The 22,742-nt window shown below is 42.8% G+C and overlaps 1 protein-coding gene across 3 annotated transcripts in view; it reads left to right on the top strand.

Annotated features, from left to right (window-relative positions):
- The first annotated feature begins 1,081 nt into the window (after positions 1 to 1,081).
- The window catches only part of cica (capicua transcriptional repressor a), a 46,627-nt gene continuing 24,966 nt past the window's right edge, over positions 1,082 to 22,742 (top strand). The window contains exons 1-5 of one of the 3 annotated variants that reach the window (XM_047383321.1): positions 1,082 to 2,680; positions 7,786 to 11,366; positions 13,242 to 13,512; positions 22,092 to 22,223; positions 22,468 to 22,621. In XM_047383321.1, the coding sequence (XP_047239277.1) occupies positions 7,977 to 11,366; positions 13,242 to 13,512; positions 22,092 to 22,223; positions 22,468 to 22,621 (3,947 nt within the window). In that variant the 5' untranslated portion in view covers positions 1,082 to 2,680; positions 7,786 to 7,976. Of the gene's footprint in view, positions 2,681 to 6,620; positions 6,730 to 7,785; positions 11,367 to 13,241; positions 13,513 to 22,091; positions 22,224 to 22,467; positions 22,622 to 22,742 lie in introns of those variants that run through there. The other 2 variants (XM_047383323.1, XM_047383322.1) reach the window with 2 other exon arrangements.

Genomic DNA, 22,742 nt, shown 5'->3' with positions numbered 1-22,742 from the left:
CAAACTACATATCTTTGAACTGACTTTAACAACTCATACCATCTATAAAATGATATTCTACAAGTTGAAATATGTTTTAAAAATGCAAATTTACCTGGGTTTTATCTGGACTAGCTTTTTCTTATGGAAATCTAAAAAAAACGGTGGGTCCACGTAGAGGGGACTTTTAGTTACAGCCCCCCAGTAGCCAAGGATCAACAAGCATTGAAAATTAAGGTTTCAAAGGCCCAGTATCCTGGTTTTGTGGTTCTGCTTCATTCTCACAAGTGATTTAGAAGTCTAACCATGTTTTGGTACCTTTTATGTTGCCAAAACATCCCTGACACATTAAGGCATGGACTCCGTTTAACCCCAAAAAGTGCGCTTTGATATTTGGCTTCATGACGGTAACAATTCAATTCAATTCAATTCAATTCAAAAATACTTTATTAATCCCAAAGGGAAATTAAATGTTGTTATATCTCATATTATGAAGGTTTCTTCAAAGACCCGTTGTAGATGCTGATGGCTGTGGGCAGGAAGGACCTCCTGTAGCGCTCCGTCTTACAGCAGATATGAAGAAGCTTCTGACTGAAGACACTCTTGTTGTAGGACAGTCTCATGAAGAGGATGCTCTGGGTTCTCCATAATGTTCTTCATTTTATGAAGAATCCTTCTTTCCACAATGATCTCCAGAGGTTCCAGAGGAGTCCCCAGAACAGAGCCAGCCTTTTTTATCAGCTTGTTGAGCTTCTTTAAGTCCCTGGCTCTGATGCTGATTCCCCAGCAGATGATGGTAGAAGAGATCACACTTTCCACAACAGACTTATAGAAGATATGCAGCATCTTGCTGCAAACACCAAAGGACCTAAGCTTCCTCAAGAAGTACAGTCTGCTCTGTCCCTTCTTGTAGATGGCTTCAGAGTTGCATCTCCACTCTAATCTGTTGTCCAGGTGAACACCGAGGTATTTATACTCCTCCACCACCTCCACTTCTTCTCCCATGATGGAAATTGTTTTTGACTTATTCCTGTTTCTCTTAAAATCTACAATCATCTCCTTTGTTTTAGTCACGTTCAAAATGAGATGATTGTTTCCACACCATGCCACAAAGAAGTTCACCACCTTCCTGTACTCAGCTTCTTGTCCATCTCTGATCCACCCCACGACTGCAGAATCATCCGAGTATTTCTGCAGATGACAGGAGTCTGTCTTGTACTGGAAGTACAGCAGATTCCAAAGTCCTGTGAATCGAGAGGTGGTTCCTCTCTTGTCTACTATATCCCAGGTTCTTGATTTGACTGAAAGCTGCAGAAAGCTGTTGGTCTACAGTAGCTCCTCTGTAGAATCGGACCACATGGACCAGCTTTCACAACCCATTTCCATTAACCTTCTGCCAGTTCACCCCCTGTTTCTTCCATGAATTACTTCCGAAACAATACTGACCACTGAAGAGACCACAAGATGTGTAGTTTTGAAGATGCTTTGAACAAGTGGTCTTGCCTCGAAAATTCATTTCTTGCCAAACTTACTCAACTGTTCTTGTTAGTTATGGAAAGCGATTTTCTCCTCAAAAATGTTGCCTTTCCAAATAACACATTAAATGGAAAAGTAACTTTATTTTTCCTAGGAACAATGGCATCTTAAAATGTGATTATGGGTAACTTCTGTTTAACTTTTTTCCCCTTAAGTATGATATAATTTAGAATTGTGCATGTCAGCTTCTGAGAGCGCTAATATTATGATAAATGAAGTTGCCGTATCACCTTCCCTGTTTGGCTAAGCTGATGGCAACAAGCTAAGTGACCTCACCACCGCACACGGTTATTGGCCTGCAGACCTCAATCTTCCTAACCAATCAAACGCCACTCTGGTGACGTTTTTGGTGGCCAATCAGAGCGGCTGCTCTGATTGGCCATGGGGCAGGACAAAGGATGCTGTCTTGTTTTAAGCACCGCTGATTGGCTGCAAGAAGAGGCTAAGAAGAGCAGACCTGAGCATAAGAATGTGGGAGTTGGTGTTTTTTGTGGATCTTGGTGAAACTACACTCCACCTGTGGATCACAGTGATTAGGCTGCGCACGCAGACGCACTACTATAAAACACAGGGGGTTTATTAAACTTACGCTGATGTAAAAGGTTTAAATAAATAACCTCCATAACTTTTTGGGGAAATTATAGATTGATGGACGTTGCTGTCTTCTATTTGATTCAGGTCGCTGCGTTTTATTTAAATATTAGTAGAGAAATAAAGCTGTGATTTAAAAAAAGACGAGAGAAACCTATTTTCCTGTCCTGCGTTAGCAAATAGTCTCACAGCTATCCCATTGGTCCGCCGCCTCGATCTCCCAACAGCTGTTCTGTTTTCCCACACTCCGATTGGTCGAGCCGCTTCGTCCGTCAAATTTACTTGGACGCGAAGACCCGCCCTTTCTCCCTTTTCGCGCTATTCCATTGGCCACTGTATTCCTTCTCGCTGCGCCATTGGCCGGACGGGCTGGTTGTCAAGGCTCCGGGTCTTCATTCACCATTTTGCGACTGTAGTGTAAAATGTCCAGGGCAGGAGTTTTTGCTCCTTTTAAGTTGCTTCGTCGGAGAAAGATGAGCGGCCGCTGACGGGCAGCGGCGGACCACCGTGCTCTATTTTACCCGGCGGAGGAGCATCCTTTGAGGGGGTTTCGGGGGGATCTGTATTATCTCCGGTGAGTACAAGCTGCCTACAAATATCCTCCTGCAGCACTGCAGAGGGGCTTGTTGTGCCTTTTTCCCCACCGTAACGTTCATGTTTACTGTGGTTATAAACAGAGTTAGCAGCTGATCTGATCCGTCTGGGCCGGGGAAAAAAACGGAGCGGTGCGGCTGGACGTTAAAAACTTTCCCGGTGAAATAAAAACAACGCCATTAAGAGTGAAGCTGGACTTCCCAGAAATAATTTCCACCTCCTCATCTTTACGCAGACACAATTTCTTCCTGTTTTCGGTGCTTTAAGGCGGCTGTCAGGGTTGATTTTTCTCTGTTTGTGGGCCTTCCTCCAGCTTATTGACACTTTCTCCCTCTCTGTAGAGCAGCTCAGAACAAACTCACCCTGACAGCTTTAAGGCCATCGACTTTTTCCTGCTTTTCTTCACTTTGTTCTATTACTCAACACCTCCGTGGCCGTCCAGGTAACTCGACGGGCCACCGGGGGTCAGAATCCCCAGTTAACCCGGTTATTTCCCGGTTACTCCGAGCAGAGGACCTCTAAGCGGCCTGATTACGGAGCGCTGAAGCTGCGGCCTGGTCGCTGCACGCCTCGGCCTGCGGCGCTCACGGAGTAAAACTGGTAGTAACTGCGGTACTACGAGGTTGACACGGTACTACCAGCTTCAAGCAGAGGTGACGACATCCTTGCTTGTTGTTTGCATGCTCTGGGCCTTGTCTAGATGAAGTTAGCAGATGTTATCTCTGTATTATGATGATGCATATATTTACACGCCCCGGCCTGCTGTGTACAGCTCTGTAGCAACCCTGTTCTAAACTTAAAAGAAGTGTGATACACTCAATGAAACGTAAATATTGGAATCACGAGTAGATTGCACTCAAGTTTCAATGTATAAGCATGACAAAACAACGAAAGAGTTGATCTGTTGTAGTTTTCCAGGCTGTCTTAAGGTTTCATGTGGAAATGTGTTCCCTTTTGTTTTTGTAAAACCAATTATCTCTGACCTGTGAATTTCAGGAGCTTAAATACTCTACAGGGATGAGCTGGTGTTATGTCTATGTGAAACATACAACTCTGGAACCATCAACAAGTTAAAAGGACATAGTTTGTTTCAATTTACAAAGTTGAATTTCCAAAGCGGACTCAAATTGAGACCAATTTATTTGAAAACTGAACTTACAAGTTGGGGTAAATTAGGGTGGTTTTCACTGAAGAAAGGGGACCTAGTGTAGAACAATAAAGGGTCAGAGCAAGGCATGTGGAGGATGTCAGGATGAAGGTGTACCAAGGATTTCAAGCATTTCCATTTCAGGAACGCTATAATGACCCATCAGATGGTTCCTATAGTTATAGCTTGGATGAGAGGCCAGAGAAAGTGGCGCAGTGATCAGTTTTCTCAGTTTTCACAGAGTAACATATCAAATCCCCTCTGCCACCTGTTGCTGCTCACTGCCCATCAGCTGACTAATAGAAAGGCCCTGTCATTTTTCCCTCAGTTAAAACTAAATATCTGCAAAACCTAGCATAAAAACATGCATCACACTCTTATTACACTCTCTGGCCTGCTGCTCAAAGCTCTGTAGTAACCCTGTTCTAAACTAAAAGGTATTTTTAGTTAAATTATTATGTTTTTATAGTAAAATAATTCAATCATTAGTGCATTGTATTTAAAAATATGAAGATTACAGATGCATATGGCATTTATACATTAGGTTGGAAAAAAAATAATTCATCTGCTGTAGTTTTTCAGGCTTTTTAAAAGTTTTTTCTTGAAAATTATCTTCTTTTTTTACTCATTTTCCATCCAGAAGAATGTTTTTGTGTGTTAAGCTGGTCGACTGTGGCCTGTGAATCATAGGAGCTTAAATACACAACTAAACTGGAGACAGATGAACCGGTGGTGTGTGTACAAACACAGAATACGACTCTGGAAGGATTCAGTTTGTTACCAGCGGTTATAAAGACACATTTGTCCTCTCCAGTGCCAACGTTAAGACAAATGAGCTGATTCTTGATCTGCAAAGTTATCCTGCTTCGTAAAAACAGACAAAGTCCAGAACCAAAGATGTTCTAGAACTAAAAAATAAATATGTTAGTTTTTAATTGGATTGTTGCTGCTTTTCCCCCTCATTGTCTGCCCAGTCCTCAAGCCTGACTATGACAGCGTATTACGCTGCATGAGAGAAAAAACCTGAGGGATGTGACTGAGTAGAAGACAAACAAAGAACCGTGAGGTGTAAATAACAGAGATGCTTCAAATTCAGGAGTTTCAGGTTCCAGCAACTGAATTTAAATGTCTGCCGATATTTTACGGTCCAGAATGCTTTGACTTCAACAGTTTCTATCATTTGTTATCCTGATGTTTTATAAGCAAATATGAATGAATGACATAAGCACATAATTATTTCTGCTGCAGTTTGTGCCACAATGTTAAGTTATATTTATTTTTCACAATATTGGTAATTAGATAATACCCCTCAAAGGGTATATTAACGTGCATTAAATGTATATCCTTTTCAGCTGCAGAGCTGCTAAATCTGAACTTTTAAAAATATTAGGGGGAAACAGAACTTTGTAGGTTTAAAATGTTGCTGATGTTAATTTTCTGCCTGTTTTGGGTTCTTGGTAAATGTTCTTAAAAGCTGCTACATCCAGCGACAATATCACTCAGTACAACAGTGTAATTTAACTTCCTCCACGAATAGGCATGATTTGCTCATGAGCAGAGGCGACATTACACTTTGTGTGTTTAGCAGAGATTCAGAAAAGTAAAACCAGCTCAATAAAATAGGAGTAACAAAAATATATATTGATCAGATTTTGTAAGCCGTTCATAACTGCTGACATTAGCAATGGTAGCACCATTAGCATTACTAACTGTAATAACTGTCCCACCATGTATTTTTTACATTGTAAATATTTGCACCTCTCGCCAAAATCTTTTAAAAGGTTGCTTATGTTTCTAATCCTACATGCTCCATGGCAGAAAGAGGTTAGATGTTCAAAAGAATGAGATAAAGAAGGTTTCTGTGACTTAGCCTTCCTGTTGTCTGCTGAAACTCCCTTGTTGTTGACCTCTGGCTGTTGGCCACACAGAAGTTTGCCCTTGGTTCTTACTTCAGTAATAATTGAAAACAACTTCCAGCGCTCTACATGTTTGCACAAAACCCATTACAAACATCTATGTTACATTTTCTGCTTTGCAACACTAAAATATCTCTGAAGAAGGTAGCGTCTTCACTCTAGCGAACACAGTTTTTACTTCTATGTTTAAACCTAAAGAAGTACAGTAGGATATATAAAATATCTGTATTTCAACTGATCACAGTCCACAAATTCGATTAAGACTTGACATAATCTTCAGTTATCTGTCGTTTAAGAAGTAAACAGTTTACCCAGCCTAAATAATTCCTCCATAAAGGGAGCTGTTCATGTACTCCCCGCCCCATGTGACTTCTACCAGCCTTTGTGAGTTCATCTCAGCTCACGAAATGCTGTTCCTCCAAATTAAAAGTGATTGAACTTGTTACCTCTCACCTCAACTGCTGACTGCCAAACACGAAACACTCCCTAATTTCAGCCTGAGGAACAAGCGTTGCATCAGCGCACCTTTAAGCTGTTATCATTCAGCTCATGGCTCTGACACCAGCTGTTGTACTCTGAGCACTACAGAGTAAACACATGCAGCATACCTCTATCGTGACCAAGTAAGGCCAGCTGCCAAATTATTTTATGACGGCTGCTCTACGGTCGTCTGTCCTAAATAGGGATTTACATAGAGCACAGGGATGGCTGTGAGCTCACTGCGAGCACTATCACTGCGTGGATGTTTAATGTGTGTGTGTGTGTCCTTGAGACAGGCAGCACTCATCTCTGAAAGTGGGTGTCCCTTTCGTTGATGTGATGCGGCAGATATTAAAAGGCCCTGAATGAATGCAAGCTTTCAAAGACAAACAGGAAGGTTGCAAAAAAAAGGGAACAGAGACGAGCCGAGAGGAAGGCTGGCTGGAAGAAGGGTGGATGGAGAAACAGGGGGAGACAGGCAGACATGTAAGTTACCAGACAGGCAAACAGTCACTGACAAGCTGGTATGCTCGCTGGTGGTTGATAGACGTCAAGACAGAAGATTTTGACAGCGAAAATCGCAGCAGGAGAGAGACACTGGGAGAAGATGACAGGGCTTAAAGGGGCGTTTTTATTCCTTGTCTTGGAGACGTGTTGTTAACAAATTTCCAGCTCCTCAGAGACTCATATTCCAAGAAATGAGTTAAAACACACAGCAGCCTTGACCTGGATCCTGCCAACACTTCAACAAGTCATCAGAATCAATCGTCTTTCTTTTGTCTCTGTAAAGCTCTGAATGAGGACAGGAGATACTGTGAATGACTCCTGTGTGGCTTGACAATTATTTCACTTTTCTGGATGCCGCACAAAAAGAAAATGGGGAGCAAGCGCAGGCGAGAGTTAAAAATCAATATCAGAGGATGAGCGAGAGTAATAGTAGCAAAGAGAGAGGGAGGAATAAAGTAACGGGAAGTTAGGTAATGGTCTTCCACAGGAAACAGAGTTCGTAGGGGCGGATTGACTTCGCTTTGAAATACACAGATAAAGGTCGTCTCTGAGAGAGAGAGAAGAAGGGAGGGTTTCAGTATGTGAGCGCAGGAGGAATTCCCCCGCCTCTACTGCCCCAGCCAAGAAATAGTGTGTGAGTAAGGAGTGCATGCAGAGAGGCTTGTCTGGGCAAATTGCAAAGCGCTCCTCACTATTTCCATGCTGCGTTGTAAGCCTGCATTGTGTTTACCATACAATATGGCCTCCTGTTTTCTGTATGTACCTGCTGTGGATGCAGGCTTTGTGTAATGTGAGTTGGACCTGTTATGCAATGAATTAAAGTGTAATGAATATGCAGATGACTTCTCTTGTACAGTGGCACGCCATTTGGCTGGAAATTTACATCTTAAAACTACTGGTTCTCATTTTTATATCCAGCTTCTATTGTGGTGCCTCATCATTCTTTTCCTTTTCATTGTGTGCAGTGTTTAGGCTTCGTTCTTCCGTAAATGCCACATGAGTAACCCACGCTTTCTGTTTTTTTCTTTCTCTCAGAGTCCTTGAAATAAGGTGGGGAAGTGCTGGAGTCGCACAGCCAAAGGCAAGGCAGAATGAGAAAGACAGGCCCCGACAGAGGAAAAAAATAGACAGGAAGCAGGACAAACACAAACAGGACCACCAAGGAGATACTCTGGGATAAATAAATTAAAAGATCTGTTTGGAGAAAAGGCCAGGGAGATAAAAAGATGAAGCCGATAAAGAAGCAGGGGCGGCGCTCCCCTCAATCCACCCGGGCCAAAGGGGGGAAGCGTCGCGGAGTCGGGGAGGCCTCAGACGGTGGAGAGAAGAGAGATTCAGATGAGAACAGAGACGGAAGCAGATCCCCTCAAAACCGAGGTCCCTCCTCATCTTTTTCCTCCAGTTCACACTCAGACTCCTCTCAGGCCGGCCTAGTGCCGGTGCGGGACACTTCAGATGGGGAGGGAATGTCCGAGACATCGGTATCTGTTGTGATGGATTCAGGTAAACTGCTGACATCCTCTGATCAAAGGTCTGGGAGGGTGATGCTGAGCGGCAGCAGCAGTCACTGTGACAGTGGTGGTAGTAGCTGTAGTAACAGCAGTACGCCGAGTGCCAACAACAGTCCAAATCCCGCTTCCAGCCGGAAAACTGCCACGTTTAAGGCACGCGTTCCCAAGAAGAAGTACACCTCTGAACACTGTTCTACCGCTACTGCCAGTAATCATAGCCACCCTGCATCCTCTACACCCCCTCCTCCTCCCCTGAGTGGCAGGGTCCTCAACCAGGGGTCATCAGGTTCAGGAGTTGAAACCAGCAGCTCTCGTTCCGACAGCAACAGTCAGAGTATGAGCCTGATGGACAACTTTTCCAGAGGAAGAACTGGCAGAGAGAACTCCCAGGAATCTCCAGGACCCCCTACGTTGTCTCTTGGAGGGGAGAGGTCTGGAGGAGGGGAAGAGCGAATATCCCCAAGCCCCCTGCCTCGATGTTCTTCAACAGACACTGCCAGCGAACATTCAACGGACCTGGAAGTGGTTGGCGACATGCCGGCGATCACACAGATGTCTCATTCTAGGCCCAGTCTACCCGACACACTGTCAGACACCCTGGCTAAAGGGTTGAAAAACCAGCGCGTCCTCGCCCGGCAGCTCAGGAGACATAAATCTGAGGAAGTAGGAGGCGAATCAAGAGATGAAGGGAAGTGTTCGGAATTTGTGTTCAGGGCTGGGGTAGTCCGTAAGGTCAGTGGCAGATTTGGTTGTTTGGAGGTGCAACTGAATGGAGAGAAGACATTGTGCAGTTATTCTTACCGACATGACAGCCCTCCAGGGTTAGTGGAAATTATCTTAGATGCACCTCCACCTGGTGTCAATACAATACCTGTTGGCACCGGTGTCTGTGTACCATTTGGCAATGAAGACGGTATTGAGGGCCAGTGGTTGTGGTATAGAGAAGGCGTGGTGACCGAGGTAGACACACACCCAGCTGTAGCCAACCGTTACCGTGTCCTGCTCTCTGAGGGAAGGCCTCATTCTCTGGATGTAGAAGATAGCAGAGGTGCTCCCCAGGCAGTATGGGTCTCCCGACAAACTCTCCGGCTTCTAGTGCCACCATGGGACCTCGAGTTGCCATCATGTGGCGGCCATGGAGGAGAAGAGGGCATCAGAGAAAACGATAAAAAGCCTGAAGAACGGGAAGAGTTAGATGTGGAACAGGAGGTGTGTAGCCTCAGCCAAGGAATGACCACTGGCATGGGCTCAATGTTTGGGAGGGAAATATCGTACCCAGGTATTATGACTGTCTCCTCCACTGCCGGCCACAACATTGCCTCACCAGTTACTCCATCATCTGTGTTCAGCCTGGCTCCTTGTCGAGAATGGGAAATTGAGAAAGACCTGGAAACGGAGCGGGAGCTTATGCGAAAACAGGAGAGAGACAGAGATAGAGTGAACAGTGCAAAGCAACACCACCCATACATGCCACTCACCCCTGAAGAAGACATAGAGGTGTCCCACTTTAACATGGTCCCTCTTGGGGCAATCATATCTGGGACCAAAGCAAGACCAGTTCACCACCAGATTGTCTCAAAGCCCCCTTCTGGCTACCTCAATTCCCACCTGCCTGTTGTGCGGAGCATTGGTATTTCCTCAAATCACCTGGCCCTCAACCCCCACACTAATCCATCAAATGTCCTGTTAGGCCTTGACTCAACAAATGCAGCAGCTGGTGCTGTCATCACTGCCCCCCAGCTCCCCCCTCTTCCTCCCATCTCCTCCTCCACTACATCCTCCAGAGTAGAGAAGGCTTCTGGGGGATCAGCCAGTGGTGGAGGAGGACCAGGGTCGGGTTCAAACTCTTCCTCTGCAAACCGTTCCCGCACTCCTCTAACTGCAGCCCAGCAAAAGTACAAGAAGGGAGATGTGGTGTGCACACCAACGGGGATCCGGAAGAAGTTCAATGGGAAGCAGTGGAGGAGGTTGTGTTCTCGGGAGGGCTGTTCCAAAGAGTCCCAGCGACGAGGATACTGTTCCAGACACCTTTCGATGAGGACCAAGGAGATGGAGGCCAGCGGAGGCAGCCGGGAACGGAGCGGCGCCAGCAGCACGGGGACTCTGACGCCGTCCGACCTGCGACTTGGTGGCAGGAGAGCCAGCTCAGAGTTTGACTGGGATGAGACATCAAGGGAAAGCAGTGAAGCCAGCAGTCGTGGAGGAGACTCCCGTCCCCGCTTAGTCCTGCCCTCCCTGCTACCCCAGGACCTTTCTCGTTTTGACTTTGATGAGTGTGAGGCAGCAACCATGCTGGTCTCCCTGAGGGGCTCCCCCTCTGGCACAACATCATTTTCTCCCATTTCTAATCAATCCCCGTTCTCACCAACTCCGTCACCCTCCCCCTCACCTCACTTTGGCTTTCGCCCTGCCAATTTCAGTCCAATCACTGCCCCAGCTTCACTTACTCCACGCCGCCCTCGGCAGCTCAGTGGCACTAAGATGGGTACGCCGGGTTCTGAGAGGGAGCGCCACTTGTCAGGAATTGTACCCTCCTTTCAGACCAACCTCACCTTTACAGTTCCTATGAGCCCCAGCAAGAGGAGGCCTGATACTCACCCGCCCCCTCCTCTACCTACAGTCCATGACTACCAAAATAAAACAGACCAGCAGCAGCTGATAGGTGTAGGGGGCAGTATTGTTGGAGACCCAGCTGCTTTCAGAGTTCTCTCCCCCCACAGTCAGCCCACAACACCTTCCTCACTTTCCTTTTCACGCCCTCGCAGCGCCACCAGCAGGCCGTCATCCTCTGCTGCCTCTACTCCTCCTCCCATGCTGGTGTCTCCTACTCCTCCTTCTCCACTGCCCCAGGAACCCTCCCCACGCCGCATAGTGCCCCTTCGTGACTCCCCAGTCATTGTCCGAAACCCAGATGTCCCCTTGGCGAAGTTCTCAGATGGCCCGTTGGCGAGACGAGAGAGAAACCGGTCGAGGGACCAGAACCAGCCACAGCATCCAGGTCCCCCATGCCTGCAGGCCCCTGTCCCCATCAACGGGGCCGCCACCAATCCGGCGGTTCTCCTGCGGAACCCCGCATCCACACTGGTCCTGGTCACCTCCAGTTCTGTAAGAATGTTTTACAGTTAAAACCTTTTTGCTTTGCAAATCTTTAATGTTGCTGCTGTGATATTATATTAAAGTTGAAGAAGATTCTTCAAAACATGTAGGGCACTCATCATAAAAACTTCTTTCTAATCTACTGATTAATATTAATCTGAAGTGTATTAATCTAACATCCTATTGATGTTTTAAAGCAAAAATATGTTTTTCAACATAACTGCATTTTTTTATGTGCCAAATGTTTAACATAGCATTGTAAAATGCATTAAGTGGTACGTAGTCAAGATTCTCGGCTTTTTTCTTGACAGCTTCTAGCTGCCATCAAAACAAATTCCTCATATGTGTGAAACATGACTTGGCTATAAAGTTTGTCTGATTCTGAATCTAATACAAGGTTTAAAAAATTTTATTTAATGCCATTCTTGTGAAGTTTGTGGTGTGAAGGGAAAGGCATTAGACTGATTTGTCTGAGTGAGATTTACAGTTTAGAGACGAAAAATTGAGTGTTAGCTACAGTGCTGTGAAAAAGTATTTTGTCCTTAGAGATTTCTGCAGGTTTTGCAATGCTGAAATGTTTCAGATCATGAAACTAATTTTAATATTAGACGATGAAAACCTGATTTCAAACTGACTTTTTAAAATTAATTTATTGTAGGAGGAATAACGTTCCTAGCCAACTTGACTCTGTGTGAGAAGGCTGTGCCTAACTGCTTCCTTCGCTGCAGTTCACTGAGTATTTTCTCAAAATTCTTGTGGATCATCAAGATTATTTTTTTAGTAAATGTGAGACGGGCCTTTGCGTTCTTTTGGGTCAACAATGGTTCTGCCCTTAGAACTCTCCTATAAAGTCAATTTTATAACCTCTAACCTTAACTGGAGCCAAGTGAGGACTGGATAGCTTTAGATGTTGGTCTGGGTTCTTCACTGACCTAGATAAGGTTTATAACCCTTTCCAGACTGGTAGATATTAATCGCATTGTTCTTGATGATGTGTTGCTTTTTGACATGTTTTTTTTTTGCCTACTTCCTGTTGTCTGACAGGTTCTATTGTGGGGATTTGTTATTTATCAGTCAGGTGTGGAAAGTGAAACTGAACTCACCTTTCCAAAACATATGGTTCATCACATTTTATTTCATGATTTAACAAGGTTTGTCCCCTTTATCATCATTTGAAAATTTGCATTAATCTTTATTATCTTTTTGAAATAGCAAAAACAGCAGAAATATCTAAACTGCTTAATACTTCTTCACGGTGCTGTATGTAAAATGCATTAAAAAACACTTTGCAATATTTGTTGGTTATTATTTCCAGTTGTCATGAAGGCACACTTTGCAGGTCAGTGAGATCTTCACCCTGCTGGATGGAGTCTCACTGTAGCCGGTGCCCTCAGCTTACACCCAGGATGGTTCCTAAGACACTAAATGTCCCAGGGAGTAATGAAAGCAACAGTATCACCACCCAATTTTCTTAACATGGCAAAACACAATTCTTTACAGATTAATTTAATCAAATTAAAAGATACGTTGATGCTGTTTGTGAAGAAGTGACCTCTGTTCCAAAGGTTGCAGCTTTCATTTACATAAACAGACTACCATGTAGTCAAATACAAATCTTTGTCTAAACGATAATTATTTAGATTAAGAAAATTTAAGTTTCAGTTCTAAGTATGGCGTATCAAATTTAAATTTTCAGTTGCTATGACTACAGTCATATTTAGTTTATTATTATTAAATACATGTATAGGATAATTGAGTTCAGTCAATGATCGGGCCCTCAACAACATTTATTTTGACTCATGAGGCCTGAAATCTGCTTAGACGTTCATACTTTAACTGGTTCAATTATAGAACATCGAACATCTTTCCAATGTCTCTTCCCAGTCCCTGACACCAGCCACAGCCGGCCATGCAGCCCTGTCCGGCGCCACTGCTCCAGGGTTGATCTCGGCTCCATCAGGCTCTGCTCTGTTCTCGTCCGGTTCTGGAGGCAGGGACAGGAAACCGGAGGGTTACCAGGACGCCCCAGGAGGCACGCTTCCGCAGCCGGTGGCTTGTCACCCCACGCCGACTGCCTTGTTGCCACTCATACTGCCAGCTGAGTCGCCTCACCCGGCGCCGCGCAAGCAAATCATCATGGGTCGCCCGGGCACAGGTAAGGCAGGCAAGCAAGAGGGTGTGGTGGGCAGATGGCCCTTGTGGGTTTGACCTTTGTTGTTGTCAGATGCAGAAATCTGCTGAACCAGACATCTGTGAAGAAGGACGGGCGGGTTTTAGTGCACTCTGGTTTTGTTCATCTCAATTTCTTTATCTCTCTAGGTTTACAGCAGTGTCATCAGAGTGCTTCGGGTATGACTCAGGTATAGATTGCATCTGTTTGTAGGGTAATATTTAAGAAAGCATTTTCTGTCCCTGAGTTTTTTCACTGAGGAAACATTATCCACATCTGTCAGCTGACAACAGTTTTCTTAGAAACGCTACATTTATCCTCAGAGAAGTTTGCAGAAAATGGGCCTTTTTTGTCTGAAGCTCGTCTGTGAGCCCAGGGGAAGGAAAAGGTTTTTACATTCATACTTATTCCACTCTAAACAGCGCATTCACATAAAGTACAGATGGACCCGTTCAATCAGTTCCGACCCAAACCTGAGTCCATTTCATGCTGTTCATGCAGGTTTATTGAAAGCATATTTTTAAACTGTACTATAAGCAACAACTCGAGTGTGCCAGATGCATTGCCAATGTCAGCAGGTTTGTTAGAGAGTGGATGTTGTTAACATTGGGTCTATTCATTTGTTGTAAGAGGAGGATAGCAGCCATGTCTATCAGGTCATGAATCGTACTCTTTACTTCTTCATTTCTTGTGTACCTTTTGTTTTTATACTTGGATACCAAATATCTTTAGTACTCTAAAGAAACATTGTTTAAAATTGCCTATGAAAAAAATGCATGATGAAACCGTGCTATTATGGTAAAAAGAAAGTACACCATCATTTAGTTCTTGGGTTTTTTCACATCAAGGTATAGTCAAAATTATTTCCTATGTTCTAACATTATCTTAATCTAACCCCAGGTGTAAAAAACACAAAAGGTTCCTTCACTGTTATTAACTATTTAACCAAAATTAAGAGTTGGAAAAATAAGTACACCCTTGTTTCTTTAACAAGGTTTTAGAAGACAAATTGCAGACTGGTGCTGCTAGTTAAATGCATTCATTTACTGATACATCTCTGCATGCCAAAGTAATCTTAGAGCTAAACGTGAGTCTTATCTGTCCGAAAGCTGATACCCATCCCAAACTGGGTCACCAGCAGCACCAATATCCAAAACACAGCAGCAAATCTACAACAGAATCCTGGAAAATAGCAGTATCACTGTCGCAATGGCCTAGACAAAGTCTGCTGCGGTGAGACCTTAGGAACTGAGGAGAAACAAATTTCTGCCAACCTCACCATAAGCTGTTTTAGTGCCTACTTATAAGATGGAGAACGTAGTCCAGCCAGCAGTATACACTTGATTTGCTTTGTTTTATGACTTGTAAATTTGCACTCTTAAACTGTGCAGCAAATGGATTTTGTATATCTAAATACTGCTGGAAGAGAAAGTCGAATGTTTTTGCTCCCTTTTACTGCAGTGCTTGACTGAATAGTGTTCTTAGTTCAGGGCGATTTTTTAAAATAATGGTCATTAATTATTAATAGTATTCTTTAATTTCAGTTTGTATTAAAGCAGAGGCTATCTTACAAGCTGCATTGTTCATTTAATGAAGAAAATATTGTGATATATTTTATTGTCCTTATTGCTCAGCTTCAGCAAACTGTTATTCTGTGGGTGTATTTAGTTTCTTATATATAAGTTTCCTATTTTCATCTTGCTTTATTCAATAATCAATGACAGTGGATCTAGAAGCGGTTTACTTTCTTTTTTCAGTTTCTGCGCCTTCATGTTTGTAGGTACTTAGCTGTGTGTCCTTCACCCTAGGAGCTGGCTATAATTGTATATGTGTGATGAAAGAAAATGTGCTACCAGAAGTACAGGTGGCCGGGTTCATCGTGTTCCCGGTGCTTGTTTCCATGCCAACTTTGGGATACGACAGCATGCTCAAGCCTTAGAAATGCGACGTGATTTCAAAACGAATGTGTTCTCAGTGAGTGCAATGACGATGCAGCGGCGTCTAAAACCAGACAAGTCAAAGTATTGGAAATCTCCTGTTGTTTTCTTGGTAGTGCAGATGACAGTGTTGGGACCGTGTGGTTTCACAGTTGATGCTGACATTTGATGGCACTGGATAAGGAGTCTAGAGAGGTGTGAAGTCAAACTACATCACTTGGATTCTTGAGTTTAAATTTTTTTTTTACAATTCACCTCTTGAGATTAACTTAATATCTTTCAGTCTGTCTGCTATGGAAGAGATAACTTTAAAATATAACTGATTTTCTCACTGAGGTGTGAATATCAACTGCTTTTATAAATGAGTTGCTCTGGCAAGCACCCAGACCTGCTGCTCGCTGTGTGTAAAGTGTGACTCCATGTGTAGTGTCAGAGTTACACTTGTGTTAGTGTGAGATAAGTGGAGCATCACTGAAACCTTTTAAAATCTGTAAGTATTGACATGTCTGGACATGTAAGAGTGAGAAAGCAACAATGACACCCCACGCCTCTTCTACTCAGAGACACCTTCATGTCGCTGAATTCAGACAAACAGCCTCAGACATGGCATTAAGGGCACTTGATGTGAATGTGTTTCATTGCTCTCAACAAAAAAAAAAAGAGTAATTGTATTGCCGACATGTTGCCATGGATACACTCCTCTGCTGGTTCTGTAAATTGTCCAGGCCTGAGCTGATTACCAGCGTGCACATTTCTTTTCCTCGCTGCTTGTCACATTCCTCGCACCGCCGCTAATGGCCACCTGCCTGTGTAGCGTAACATTTCCTTTGCCGTGCATTTTTTAAAACCGCCTAAAGGCTGCAGCGGCTGCAGGCCCGAGATCTCGCCTAAATATAACCAAGTGTGAGTACAGCTGCATTAGCAAGTTTCATTATTGCTCTGTTTGACTACATCTGCTGGCCTCTGTGAAGTGTAGGGTTTCAGATTTACTTTGCTGTGAAAAAGTACAGCCGTATTCAATAAATTAGAATTTTATTAAAAAGTTTATTTATTTCCGTGAAACACATTATATAGTTCAATAACATACATTTATGTTTTCATGCCTTTATTTCTGTTTATTATGATGATTTTCTGCTTACAATGAAAGAAAACATTCAAGATTAAAATGTTACATCAGACCAACAGAAAACTGAATGTGACTGTAAACTTACATATTTCTCCTTTTCTTTTGCTTTTCTGTTTCACTTAAATGTTTCAAATGGTCCAACAGATTTTAAAATCAGACTAATATAATCTGGTAAAACTCTGAAAGAAGTTTTCAAATGATTAATTTGCTACTCAAACTGGCCCTGTGTGAAAACATACTTGCACCCCTTGTTAAATCCTAAATTACCTGTGATCAGCTGCATGTTTTAAAAAGTTGAGTTCAGTTTTATGCAAGCTTGTTTACTACCATACCCGAAGAATTCAGAACCTGTCTAACAACATGAAGTAGGCTAAAAGATCTCAATAAGCAACACATCATCAGTCATTGACATATGTCATTCTTGAAATGGTCACAAGGCAATTTCTAAGGCTTTTGGCCTCCAACAAATGACAGTGAGATCCATTATTCACAGAGAAAACGTGGAACAGTGGTGAACCTTCCCAGGAGGAGCTGGCCAACCAAATCTACTCCAAGAGAGCGCCAAAGACTCATCCAGGAGATCACACAAGAGCCCAGAACAACTTCTAAAGCATGTATTCTGTCTTGTTGCAAAGCCCTTAGATGGACTGTTAATCCTTAAAAATCCTCCAAGATGTCTGACTTAAAATTAGCTCGATCATCTTAAACATTTAAGTGTCATAAATAAGCAAAAACAAAATACGTTCACAGCACTTTAGCTGAGGTTGCATCTGGTTAGCAGCTCTGGAGCTGCCCTCAGAGTTGTTTGCAAGAATATTGGAAACTCTTTGTTGTAAACTGATATTAACATATTGTCAGCATTATTCTGTCTTCTTAAAGGTATATTTCTTTATAAAAGTTAAAATGTTAAGAACATCACTGATACTTTTACATATACGTCATCCCTGCCTCATGTTTTTAAAAGTTTTTAGTAAGTTTATTGAGTTTAATTATGAGTCATCCTTCTGACGTGATGGGTCATCGGTAAACAGTTCCCTACTTTTACAGAATTATGTCTACACAAAATAAAAGTTAAGTGTCTCAGTCGTAATAGATTTTTAACACCAAAATGTCTGAATTAAAGTTTTAGATATGAGCTTCTGGACAGTCGACGGAAAGATGAATCAGCTGAAACATACTCAGACCTGGAGTTATGTACAGTAATAACCAAGACATTGGTAATTTTATGTCTGACTGAAGGGCGACGGTAAGCGCACAGTGGAACTGAAAGTAAGCTGCCAGCTGGATTTCTGAGAGTTGAAATTGAGCGAGTCATGTTTTGTCTGCAGCACGTTACTGTCAGTTTCAGAACCTCTGTTTCAAACGAGATGTGTTCAAATTTTACAATTCAGGGCCCATTATCCTGACTAAAAATAGAATTTGCAAAAAATAAAACTATTAAAACATTTTGCACTTGAAAGGTCAGATGCTGGTGTCCTCAAGGACAGAGACATTTGTGTTTCATTCCAGTGAACAGAAAACATTTCAGAATTGGTGGAGAGAATTATCCAACACTGCCTGTTATTTGCTTTTTGACCTGTTTGAAAAAGTCAAACAGATAAAATCATTTTGGAGAACTGGTTTCACGCTTTCATTTCCATATTAACTTATTATCAATTATTGGAAACAGCAGCTGATTTTCTGGATGTAAAGCAACCTCTGAAATAGAAAATACTTTAGAGATGTTTGCAGATATTAGCTGTTTCTAGTTTTAGCTGTTTTTATGTGTTTAAATAAGTTTTATATTTTCTTCTCATATTCACAATACACTTCTGAGTTGTTAGCAGGTTTTAGCCGTTAGCTGGTGTGAATATGTGTTTTTCTTTGACTAGTGTGAAAATTGTTGAAGACCAAAGTCTTTTGGACAATTTCTGGATAATGGGATGTATATTTTCTTCCCTGTTAACACCAGACGATTTTCAGAGTGTGATTCGGTCTCACAAATTGAAACACTCCGGTGTTGCCCCAGGGTTGAGCACTGAGGATGCAAAGCATTTGAAGATAGCTTTGCTACAGCGCATTAATCGGTGCATATAAGGCTTCCAGATAATCTTCAATGACTATTTTTGTGTTTATATCGTCATTTATCTAATACATGAAACCACAATATTAATAGACAAGCAAGTGGTAAACAGCACACAGTCAGGGAGAGCATCAAGCACTAATCTATATTAAGCTCACCCATTGGCTTGCAGTGTACTCTTAGGAGAACTACCAACTCTGCTCACACTTGGTCTCATCTTCTGTGTAATTTAAGCATGACTGTGGGTGGAAGAAGTAAAAAGTGTTAAATTTGCGCATCAGTTGGGTCACATTTTGACTCTCCTGCATCTCCAGTGTAAATATGATATAGGGCATTGTTTTATACATACAGCAAATTACATTATTTTCCTTTTCTGCTGCTCATTTGTATGAGTTCAAGTACTATAATCATCTAATTTCAGTTGAAAACAGACTAAGGAGCATATTATTTTTTTAACTAAACCTGATAATTTATGTTCATTTAGTGCAAATTAAAGTTCCGTTTCAAAGTGTTAAATATTACTGTAATCAATGCTTTATGGTTGGCTTAATGACCATCCATCCATTGTCTAAACCCCTTTATCCTTTTAATGGGGAGGGTGGGGGTGCTGGAGACTATGTCCAGCAGTCATTGGGTGAGAGGGGTACATTAAACTAACAGTCATGTTTTTGGACTGTGGCAGGAAGCCGTAGAACCCAGAGAGTACCTATGCATGCGCAGGGAGAACCTGCAAACTTCATGCAGAAAAACCCCAGGGATTCGAACCCAGGACCTTCCTGCTGCAAGGAAACAGTGCTACCAACCGATCCGGCTTAATAACGAGACTAGAAATAATGCTTGAAATTAGAGTGAAGCTCAGTTTGTTAGATTAACTGGCCTCTGTTTACATATAGTCAGAAAAATCTTCCAGGCTCATAAAATACCATTGACCAAGCAGTAACAGACCAACTCAAGCTGAGTTTGAGGTACTTGAAACATCTTCTTCATTAGTTGTTTCCTCCTAACTCTACGAAGACAGTTTTACTGGAGATTCATCCAGTTATCCACCTAATCTGATTCTGTGCTGGTCACAAGTCTTCCAGTGTGACCAGTAAAGACCTGTCTAGGTTGAGCAAACTGTGAAAATCCATAACTCACAGTTTGCTCCATAGATCCTTATGGACATGTTGGGGGTAAAAACTTCCCAGTGAGCTAATTTATGTAAAATCAAAAGATAAATAAACATTGACATCAGAGTGGTGAGGACGTTTGAAGCTTGGCCACTGATGAGATGGATGCAGCGCTTGAAAACTATTTTATTCTCTTAGTGTATTTTGGACTTTGTAGTTTATAGCACATATTTGGCATATCTGGCAAATCAGTCATTAAAATTAGGTTATAATTTATTTCAAGAAATATGCATTCAAAATATTATTGGGTGGTGATGCATTTGAGTTCATACTCAGATTGTCATGAAGTGTTGGGTCATAATTGCACATTTTCAGAAAGCTGGTGATGAAAATTGTGGGTGTGGCTCGATTGGGTCATTGGTAACAACCAATCGGAGCAGAGTGGGGTTTTCCACAGGAGTGCTGCCCCAACAACAAAGGGGGGAAATATAGTCAGTGATCATTTTTATTATGACTAATATAAGTTTCCCCTTGATGTGAAGTAGACGACTGTTTGCTGTAATGTACGATGTAAGCAGCAGTTGGAGCTGATCTCTATTAGAAAACAGCCATGACTGAGCATCTGCTAATACAATCATAGCAGAAATTACCGGTAGCCTCTGCTAGGTAAAATACGACGTTATGATCGTTCTTGTTGAGGGCTGCGTGGTGGATCAGTTGTTAGCACTGTTGCCTTGCAGCAAGAAGGTTCTGGGTTTGAATCTCGGCCTGGGGTTTTTCTGCATGTGGTTTGCATGTTCTCCTGTTCATGTGTGGGTTCTCTCTGTGTACTCTGGATTCCTCCCACAGCCCAAAAACATCACTGCTGGGTTAATTGGTTGCTCTTAAAATTGCCCTTAGGATTGAGTGTGTGCGCATTGTTTTTTCTATGGTGCTTGGTGATGGACTGGTGACCCGTCCAGGGTGAGCCCCTCCTGTTGCTGGAAGTGAGCACCACCCACCCGCGTCCCTGCAAGGTTTAAATGGGTAATGAATGTTGTATAGTTTTGATTATTTTCAAGGTAAATTTGATATGAACAAACAGCATTGTTGCAAGCAGATTTGTCCATATTGCCTCATGGTTTTTACAAAAACAAAATGTTTCACCAGACTTGGAAAAATGTGGAATCAGCCAAGCATGGTTCAGCCAGTGCATGTTCATTTAACCCTAACACATTACACTCATTGTGTATCTTGGCTAGGGAGGCCTCCAGCTATCTGACTCAAGTTTGTTTATGTTACGTAAAAACTGTTGCTTTTCCTATCAGATTTTTGAGGTCTGCTGTAAAAAAAAAAAAAAAAAGGATCAGCTGCGCTGCTGATATGTCCAGGACCAGTCAATAATGTCTTTTGGTTTACGGGCTGTTGCGGTAAAGCGGTCAAGTATGACCTCAGACCCACACGTGTTCACATGAGCACTGACTCAGTGAAGTTCCCTTGTCAGCAGTGCTACCCTGTTCCTGCCCCATTTAACGAATGCGCTGTATGTGTGTCTAGCATTTGAAGAAGCTTCACTTCCTCAGCTGAAGTTTCTCGTGCAAGCAGCTGTGTGAAAACTACCTTAAAGTTGTAAACAGTGCAAAGGTCCCGATTCAGTCACAATAACCATGTGATATCAGAATCAGCATTTAAACCTGAGCAGAGTTGAAATAACACCGTATCTGGATCTCCATGTTCAACGAGCTAGAGGTTTTCCATATATGGATCATTTTAATTCTTAATTAGCTACTTATTAATAGGAAAGGAACATTTTAGGGCTGGAGTTTGCAGGCGGATTGTTTTCAAACCTGTGAATAAAGTATTTAATTAACGCGAAGTGTTGGATGTGAAGTCTTTTAGAAGCTTGTCTGTCAGAATGTATTTTAGGTGTCAGCCTCACAAGCAGAGCGTGTATCATTTTCCTTTTCACAAATTATGGTTGGGAAGTTGAAATGTTTTTTTTTAGTTTGTAGTAATCTACAGCGTTTTAGTTCAGACTCCAAAGCAACGAAGACGTCTGGACCAAGGGAAGTCTGAAGTCTGGAAAAATAAAAGGTTCCCTCATCACATCCACTCACCACATGACCCCGCAACCCTCATTATCCTGAGGGTTGATATGTATATGTGCTTGTGTTGGACAGAAAGGTGTCTGAATGCTCCACTCATGGACTTCCTGCTCAGGGGCTTTCTATGAAATGGTCTTCTTCTGTGGAACCTGCAGCCAAAGGGCAGAACATTGTCTTTCATCTGAAGTCATGACAAACATGATGTTTCACCTTATTTCTTCTACTTTTTCTCCTCTCTTCCCACAGTTTGGACCAACGTGGAGCCTCGGTCAGTGCCAGTGTTCCCTTGGCATTCGCTCGTCCCTTTCCTGGACTCCAGCCAATCAGGAGCGCCTGCCCAGCCTGCTGATGGCCAGCAGCTTGTTAATCAGAGCAAAGGTAGCAACATGACCCAGCAGCTTTCTTTGGACATGAGTGTAAAGACCATCCAGGGTTCTGACATGTGACAGGCTGTTTCCTGCAGGAATTTCATAGAACAGGAAATGGCACGATTGGGCCAAAACAGTGAAACCAGCATACAGAGGGCAAAAAAGGAGGAGCTTGCAAAGAACCGACTGCTTTTAAGTCAAGTTTGATCCTAAATCATCTTTAAGTCATAATCCCAGGGCCTTTTACTTTCCAGAGCCTCGCTGCGCTGTGGCCCTGGTGAGTGAAGGGCGGGCAGACCCCCCGGAGCCGGACAGAAGGTCGCCGTCACGCCCTCCCCCAACCAATGACAATCCTCCTGCAGACAGGGGTGCGGCGGACAGCGAGACAGAGAGTGATACAGATGATCCGTAAGTACACAGCAGGTTTTTATTATTATCCGAAGGGGTGTGAAGCACATAGAGGAATATGTTTTAATGATGAAATATAATATGATAATGTGATAATGATATAGTTCTGTGATTGTACCAC

The sequence above is a fragment of the Girardinichthys multiradiatus genome, chromosome 13, assembly GCF_021462225.1.
Source record: "Girardinichthys multiradiatus isolate DD_20200921_A chromosome 13, DD_fGirMul_XY1, whole genome shotgun sequence".
Classification (NCBI taxonomy): domain Eukaryota; kingdom Metazoa; phylum Chordata; class Actinopteri; order Cyprinodontiformes; family Goodeidae; genus Girardinichthys; species Girardinichthys multiradiatus.
This window is presented reverse-complemented; position numbering and strand designations above follow the sequence as displayed.